A 9613-nucleotide genomic window follows, 5' to 3' on the forward strand; every position below is an offset into this window, starting at 1 on the left:
GAACCCAGGACTCCCGATCTATACCGTCGCTCTAACCTATTGATTTTGCAAATACAACTAGGCAAGGCCAGGATCCGAACCAAGTACTCCCAATCTATACCGTCGCTCTAACCTATTGAGTTTACAAATACAACTGGGCCAGGCCAGGATTCAAGATTCAACCTGAGGACTCCCTATCATTATACTTTCGCTCTAACTTACTGAGCTATCTATAGCTACTCAATGGTAAAAGACTGGCCCAGTTGTTCTACATTTACATATATGTAAACATCATCAACATTCGTTTCAGTTACAGATCCATGAAGCGTATTTAAGTTATATTTGTTAGAACACTGGATCACAGTCATCGCGTAGAAAGTAATTTTGACCATTTTAAGCAAGTGAATTTGTTGACAAATATTTGTTATGATTTTTATTGAACAGTTTTCATTTGTTAGTTTTTTGTTGTATGCAGGTTTATCACAGTCCTCGTTAATTTCAACAGATTAACATGAAATAAGTATGAAATCATGCCACTAATTTTCACTTGAAATCCTCATACGCTACAGAATAAAAAAACAATAATAAAAAAAATAACTGTGAATGATATTGCTTTTAAAATCATACTGGAATTTGCTTATTTTATTACGTTTCAATTGTGCAAGAATGTAAAAAAGAAAAAGAAATTATTGAGCTTACCTAAAATTTCACTCATTCCTTATACATGTATCTTTTTTTGGTAACTGCAGAGTTTGACTATTGTTTCTCATCTCATATAACCTCAACAACTGAACAAGAGGCCTGCCTAAAGGCAGAAACAGTCAAAGGAATCTATCATGTCTGATTGGCCCCAAAGGAGTTAACAGTGACTCCAAAATGGGATCTTATATAAAGGTAACCTTAAAATGACTATGCTAACAAGTCTGTTAAGATGAAATGTGAAATTCACTGTACACTGTTTACTCCAGACATCATGTTTAATCATCATTAATTAGCGACAATTAATCATTATATCATTAAGATTTATCAACAATTTATCACAAAGTTTACTGCTACTGAGGATTCATTTGGGAAGAGATATTTCCACAGCATTTAATAAAATGCTTCAGCACATTTAAAATTACATATAACATGACAATGTTTGTAATATTTATAACAGAATAAAACATCATATTATTATTTCAAACCTGATACGATCCACTCCATTCAGGTCTTTTAGTAAAACCCCACAAAATCCCGCCCCTCATAGAGGCCCCCCCCCCCCCGGGCCGTATTTTTACGGAGCGTAAAGAAGATCGGCAAATTTGGACTGAAAAACTCATCACGATTTATAATATTTACCGATAAAATGTGCTCGTCAAAACAAATCATCATGCCATGAGCTTTGCACAGGATTGTTTTAAAAGGTTTGTGTTGATTATAATTGCACGTTTCATTGAGAAATCAATATCATTTTTATTTACCAAACACTTTAATAAGATGATCTAACAAAGGGTGGTTTTCTGTCCACGGGTACTTCGCCCATTTCTCCGCCCCTTCCTCCGCTCTGTCTAAAACAGATTTCCCTTTATTGTCAAGTATGGTTGTGATGTCATACTTACGTCCTGTAGACTCTAGGTATTGTTTAACATGAGATTCACACTCAGTGAACAAGTCTACATCTGATGTACTCCTAGCTAAGTCATGTAGACAATGGCCGCCGTACTTATCTACAGCTGTAGTTAGTGCTGGGTACGACCGACATAAATATAAACAAACCTCCCTGTTACCCCACCTGTTACCCACCATACAACTATAATGTAACACCGTATACCCTAACACATCCACTAACTGAGCCATGTACTGAGCACACACACAGTTCCTATGAACCACACGACCATTTACCGACTCACACTTGTGTTGTTGGTCGTCAACTCTATATAAGGAGTTAAGTACACACCTCTCCACTGTCTGTAACATAGAACAGTTTCCTCTCCACGTCACATCATAGAGCGGGGTTTGTCTTACACAATTAGTGTCAAGTACCAAGTGTGGGTAAGTGTCACATAACAACGTCACCATCTCTTCTCTCCCCCACCCACACGCCTCATGTAGGACATTGTCATTGTTATACTCCCTCGCTGTAGGGGTGACGTCATACTCCAGTAGTTTACGTAACAGTTTCACACTCCCTCTCTTCACCACACTAAACACTGTCTCCTTGTCAGGTTCTACTCCCTCACACAGAAGATATAAAGCACATTCTTCTGCACCAGATAAACATGCTTTATTCAACACAGCAAGTTTGTCAACTTTTCTGTCATTCAAAAACCTCACAAATCTTTTAACAAATACAGGATCATTCCATACATCTAGAGAGCCAATAATAGTACCATATCGTTTCTCCTCACATTCAAACTCTCGGAGTAGACGCTCACACATTTCTGTATAATGATCAGATGATATGACAATCATGTTTGTAGCTGTTTTTGAGGTTGTTAGATAACTGAGGGATTTGTTGGGGCAATTCTGTATGAAGCCAATCGGTGTGACTTTTCCATACAAAAGTGCCACAGCAACATAAATAGAATCATGATTAGATCTGTACACATCCTCACCAGACAAATGTTTCTCCTTCACTACTAAAAATCCTACCAATTTCTCTAAACTTTCTTTTACAAATCCTATTTTTTTCTTGCACGTCAATTTGGTACTGTCACTTTCACCATCAATTAAATTGATNTGTCAATGCTTCATTCAAGAAATGAAAAGGTTTAGCGAAAAATCTAACTCGTTCTTTCTGCAATTCTTCAGAATTGTAGAAAAGCTGGCAACATTGTGGGAATCCAATGTTTGGTGCGTAAGTTAAAATTTGTGTTTTTTCTTTGTCTGTCCATGAAAAGTTTTCTGGCTTATACAGCTCTAATAGTCTTTTTCTCTCTTCTTCAGCTTTGTATGTATCAGAGCTAAGATCAATTAAGTTGTCTTTGGTAAAAATTGTTCCCATAGAGCGTTTTTCTAAAGAATTGAATACTTCATTGCGAACAGTAATGAGAAGAAAATTTGTCTCTGTTTGCTCATCAAGAAAAAGGGTTTTTACATTTGAGACTCTTTTGTTCCACTCATGTAAATCTTTTTCACACACATCTTTCTCACCAAAAATATCATCAATAAAAGTGATCAGTTTTAAGTTTGGAGCCAATAAATCTAATTTCTTAATCTTGTAAAGCTGTAAGGGTTGTCCGGCTCCTTGCTCCTGACTCAGCCAATGAAGGAGTTGAACGGCGATTGCTGTTTTACCGTCTCCCGTATTTCCCTTGATGACAACAACCCTGTTCTTTTGGAGCTTGTCTTTCGCATCACAGAAACCTTTGGTGCGGTAAAACTTTTTCTCTTTTTCTTTTCTGATCCTGGCTCTGGTTAATTCTGTATAAAAAGAAATAGAAAAAAAGGGTGAGAAGTGATCAATATGTTAAATGGATAGTTAAGAATGATACTTTTTATGCTATAATCTATAAGTTGAATATTAATTACAGAATGCCGTAGGGAATCGTTTGTAAAGGAAGAGTTTTGAAAATTTCAAGTAAACAAGAAATTTTGTGATGATATCATGTAACATTTGACGCTAGTACAACTTAGTTGAAATCTGTTTTATATTTTAGGAGTATATGTCATTTTAAGCAAATTCAACTATTTGACCCCTTTTGACCCATCCCTCAGCCCCCACATCTGATCAGCACCTTCATTTATAGATATTTTGATCTCTTGGCCTCAGGATGCTAAAATGTGGTTGAATTATGCTCTATGATTTGGAAGGAGTTGTCATTTAAATCAAAAGGTGATGGTACGACAGAGAAGACGACAGATGAAGCACCAACACATAACCTCACCCTGGTACTTTGTTCCAGCTGAGCGTATCAATTAAATATTTTATTCTGTTACTCTACATTATTAACGGTGTAGGATCTGATGACATGGCATCAACAATCATGATCTGGTGACCTTTTAATACAGAAGTCATTATTAATTACACAATAAATACATGTGTTTGAAATATTGAGACTATTTGGAGGACATTTCAATGATTGGCTGCAATAAAATACACCAGAATGTGACCTGATGTACTGATTGCTAGATCCTACCCTGTAGAGAATAGAAACAGAGAAAGAAAAAACTTAACCAGATTGGGGATCAATCTGGCTATCAAAGAGTTACTCTTTTGGTGAACTAAGATTCTCATTCAAACATAAGTATAAGACTCTTTCATATCTCTTTAGATGATGCATGTTGTTCTGGTCCAAGTTTAGGGGTAATCTGCTGCATTTCTTCTCTAACCATGTCCAATCCAGTAGATAAGACTCACCTATCATGGGTTCTAAGTCAGGATGGATTTCTGTAAAGAAATTTATATTAAATAGGTAAGGCATAGCTTAATGAATTTTAAACAGACTATTTATTACAGACAATTTTCTTACTATTTATTAATCTCATGTTATAATCTGAACTTGACAAATCTATTTCCAAACCATGAATCATAATACATGTAGTGCACTAGTAGATATCATTACATGTATAGAGAATTAGTACAGGAACTATATCAATGTTTTGTCAAAATAACCATGTTGTTTCTTTTACTGAAATGATTCACTAAATCACCTGATTATCTGTTTTCATTGACAGAAATCTAATTGAAAGGGCAGATAATCTCAATATTCGACTGATCCAGCAACCTTGTAGCTGTCGAACTTACTTTTGCCATGGCTTGTGTTTGCTGTTCTGACATTCATAGCAGCCAGATCACCTGGAAAAATATAAATATGTATATTAACTATTCAAGTCAACTAAATTCAAATTTCTTAAAGTTCAACAAATTATTTTCCATGATCACTCTGGAACATTTGATTATTCAGAGACTTGGGCATCTCTTCAAAAGAAGTATATAGAAAGATTTCAACATATTTGTCCTTTTATCGTAACAGTGGGTCAAAGTCATTCATGATCAATTCAACAAACTCCTATGTATGCTACTGGCCAAATATATCACTCTTGACCTTTCGGTTATTAGATCAAGTCACTTTAAATGTTTGATATATTTGACCCCTGTGACCTTGAAGATACGGCAAGGTCATTCATTTAAACAAAGTAAATAGCTCTTCATTACAACATGTGAAAGGCAAAATATCATCACCTTGATCCTTTTTGTTATCCAGAAAAAGTGTTTAAAGTTTGTATAAGCCAATTGACCCCTGTGATGCCATCAAGTCATTCAATTGAACAAACTTGGGCCATTTGTTGATTAAATATTTTAAATAATTGATCCCAATGGCACTGAAATTTGGTAAATGTCATTTATTTGAACAAATTGGTAGCTCTTCATCCCAATTTGCTACTTGCAAAATACCACCACCCTAGGCCTTTTGGTGGGTGAGAAGAAGTCGTTAAAAGAAACAAGAGGCCCAATCGACTACATTATTTACCTGCTATTATTCTAACACTTTAAAGCCTACATAAAGCTATAAGATAAATATCCTTACCTATGACTCTTGGTTTTTCAAAACAACCTGTTAAAAGATTTTAACCTATTTTTACCCCAGTGACTTTAAAGTCTTAACAAAGTAATTCAGTTGAACAAACTTGGTAGCTCTTAATCCGAAGTATCATCACCTTGTGGCTCTTGGTCAATGAGATTGTCGTTTGACCCCTGTGACCTATAAAGTGGGTCAAGGTCACTCCTTTAAACATTTGTCAACTATCATGTGACCTGTGACCTTGAATGTTAGGATAGACTATTCATTGGAACACAAGTAATAGGCTCCGATTCTATCATAGATCTGGCCAAATATTATCAGCCAGAGTATTTTGAAAATGCAGAAAAAGACATTTCAAGATGATAACACATTTTATCCCTGTGACTTTGCAACTAAATCAAGCTCATTTTTATTCCCAAACTGTTGGGCTCATCTTAGGAAGCTACATGTAAAATATCAAGAGTCTATGTCTTTCAGTTCTTCAAAAGAAGTCATTTACAGGTTTTGACATATTTATTTCTTGTAATGATCAAGGTTATTTTCTTTGCAAACTTTGCTGGGCTCCATCCAAAGCAGCTGCAAGCCAAATATTATGATTCTATGCATTTTAAGAGCGACTCGTTTGAAGTGCTTAGCATATTTGACTCATGTGCACTTGAAAGAAATATAAAGAGCAATGACACCAAACTCAGGTGTTCGGATGGCGCAGTAGATAGCAAGTCTGTGTTTCACCTAGATGACAGGGGTTCAACACCCTCATCGTACATGGATAGGTAAAGTGACACCTGCCCAACAATGGTTTTTTTTTCATGTTTCCTCCCACACTAAGGCTCCCTGTGGGCTAATTTCTGGGCCAACAAAATATTAATATAAGTTGATACAACTTGTTTTATAATTGTTACATAAATAAAGTTTTTATCACCAAAATTCTATTTATAATAAGGTTGGTCTTAAGTTTTGACAGCAGAAAAAGGTGAGACATGGAGTCAGATAACAAATGCATTCTGTAAAGCGATTACATGAAATTCTGTTTATAGTAAGCATCACATGACATTTTTGTTTTTACTCTACATGGCTGAAACACACACTCAAACATGAGACGATATTTCATGATTAGACAAAATCACTGGAACTGTTGCTTATGGGCCAACTTAAATTCCTCGTATTCCGGCTGTGTGACCTGTAGGAGCTAAATTAACAAGTGAAAAAAATATAGAAAGATCAAGGCTCATGGACAAGTCTTACCTCAGCTGTCTTACGAACAGACCGATGGAAAAGAAAAACAGTACTACTGTGACCTTTGACCCGATGACCTTCTTAATGAATTTCTTAACACATCTGAATCCTGCAACCCTGAATATCAATGAAAGCCATTCGTTTGAACAAAATTGATATATTCAAGCAAGGTACTGCATTTCTTCTCTAACCATGTCCAATCCAGTAGATAAGACTCACCTATCATGGGTTCTAGGTCAGGATGGATTTCTGTAAAGAAATTTATATTAAATAGGTAAGGCATAGCTTATTGAGTTTTAAACAGACTATTTATTACAGACAATTTTCTTACTAATTATTAATCTCATGTTGTAATCTGAACTTGACAAATCTATTTCCAAACCATGAATCATAATACATGTAGTGCACTAGTAGATCTAGCATTACATGTATAGAGAACTAGTACAGGAACTTGTCTTCTGACTCACAAACACCTTATATCAATGTTATGTCAAAATAACCATGTTGTTTCTTTTACTTAATTGATTCACTAAATCACCTGGTCATCTGTTTTCATTGACTGAAATTTAATTGAAAAGGGAGATAATATCTATATTTTACTGATCAAGCAACCTTGCAGCTGTCAAACTTACTTTTGGCATGGCTTGTGTTTGCTGTTGTGACATTCTTAGCAGCCAGATCACCTGGAAAAATATAATAAACATGTATATTCACTAGTCAAGTCAACTTAATTCAAATTTCTTAAAGTTCAACAAATTATTTTCCATGATCATTCTGGAACATTTGATTATTCAGAAGACTTGGCATCTATTCAAAAGAACTATATAGAAAGATTTTAACATATTTGCCTCTTTTACCGTAACAGTCATCTTTGCTAGCCAAGGGTTGATCCGGTACGATCTACCTACTCTTCAGTAGAAGAGTAGGTAGATCGTACCGGATCAACCCTTGGCTAGCGAAGATGCGTAACAGTGGGTCAAAGTCATTCATGATCAATTCAACAAACTTAATAGCCTTTCCCCTATGCATGCTACTGGCCAAATATATCACTCTTGACCTTTCGGTTCTTTAGATCAAGTCACTTGAAATGTTTGACATATTTGACCCCTGTGACCTTTGAGCCGATGACCTCAGATTTATCACAATGTAGCCTGCATATGTATATACAAAATATCTACCATTTCTGAGATAATTAGCCATTTCAGTATCTTAATTCAATTGTGAACTTTGACCTCAAGACTTCGGAAAGTTGTCATTAAAGTAGCTTTCATTAATCTCTACAATATTCCAATGTATATGTGTATACAAAATACCTACCGTTTCCGAGATAATTTGCCATTTCAGTAACCTAATGTAATGTCTACTGAAGTCAAGGGCAATAACTCTGGTAAATATTGAAGGAACATAATGGCTTTCGGGAGACACCAGTTCAATTGAGGTATAACAGGTGTGCAAAGTTGCATCAAATAGGCATACATAAACCTAGGTGAAGTAGGAGTTGCGGGGGGTATACAAATCTATATATAAGTCATGTACATCTACCACAATGACTTGTTGCAATGGCAAGGAAATTTTGTCTACCATTCAAAGCAGTTTCTGATCTTAATTATACCTTTTAAGTTATGCATATCCCTTGCCATGACGTCCTGCTTGGTGGAAACAACACTGATGTTTTTTGCCATGTCTTCCTGTCTGTTGGAAACAACACTGATGTTTTTTGCCATGTCTTCCTGTCTGTTGGAAACAACACTGATGTTTGCTGCCATGTCTTCCTGTCTAGCTGTAAGATAAATGTAACACAGAAATGAGACAATATAAGTCACAAGATATCAGAAATGAGACAATATAAGTCACAAGATATCAGAAATGAGACAATATGACACAATATATCAGAAATGAGACAATGTGTGTCACAAGATATCAGAAATGAGACAATATGACAAAAGATATCAGAAATGAGACAATATATGTCACAAGATATCAGAAATGAGAAATGTTTGTCAGAAGATAAATTTCAATCAGCTACAGTAAAACCCACTTACTTGCAAGTGGCGAAGTATATAATGGGATTTCCAGTCACCTTTGGTGTGATTGTCTGAGACTTTTGATAGACTACAGTTCTAGAAACTGCTAGCCTCGTTAACTAGTCACAATGTGATATTACTTCATCAGTTGAATAATATTGCGTTGGTGACATAATCACATGGACCGCCAACATTGTCCACAATGTGATATTACTTCATCAGTTGAATAATATTGCGTTGGTGAAATAATCACATGGACCGCCAACATTGTCCACAATGTGATATTTCTTCATCAGTATAATAATATCGGGTTGGTGAAATTATCACATGGACCGCCAACATTGTCCACAATGTGATATTACTTCATCAGTAGAATAATATTGGGTTGGTGAAATTATCACACTGACCGCCATAATTGTCCAATTGACTAGTGGTTTTCAAAATCAATTTCTAGCCCTGTATTAACTTAACACTTGTAATCTTAAAAGTGGACAAAGGTCAAATATATTTATATGGTACTAATAAGGCTAAGGCTAAATATCATTAAATATAACCATGATCATTCAAAAAGAACCTGTTAAAATATTGAATGTCTAACAAGGTTCCATTCACTAAATCAAACTTTGTAGCCTTTCATACCAGCATGCTACTGTCCAAATATCATCACCCTGAGTCTTTTGTTTAATCAGATGAGGTCTTTTAAAGGTTTATTCATATTTGACCTTTTGACCCCCAGCAATCTTGATAGTGTGTCAAGGTCATTCAGTTGTAAAACTTGTTACCCCTTCTTCCAAGTATGTTACTGGTCACCTTGTAACTGTTAGTAATAAAGAAGTTGTTTAAAACACATTTGACCCCTTTGACCTT

At 35.4% G+C, this 9613-nt stretch overlaps 1 protein-coding gene across 1 annotated transcript in view; it reads right to left on the reverse strand.

The window, feature by feature from the left end:
* Positions 1–3752: 3752 nt before the first annotated feature.
* Positions 3753–9613, reverse strand: part of LOC110448363 — a 33818-nt gene continuing 27957 nt past the window's right edge. The window contains exon 5 of the mRNA XM_021494552.1: positions 3753–4351. Within this exon, the coding sequence (XP_021350227.1) occupies positions 4170–4351 (182 nt within the window). The 3' untranslated portion in view covers positions 3753–4169. The remainder of the gene's footprint in view (positions 4352–9613) is intronic.

Source organism: Mizuhopecten yessoensis, unplaced genomic scaffold, assembly GCF_002113885.1.
Source record: "Mizuhopecten yessoensis strain PY_sf001 unplaced genomic scaffold, ASM211388v2 scaffold4025, whole genome shotgun sequence".
In the NCBI taxonomy this organism is placed as follows: Eukaryota; Metazoa; Mollusca; class Bivalvia; order Pectinida; family Pectinidae; genus Mizuhopecten; species Mizuhopecten yessoensis.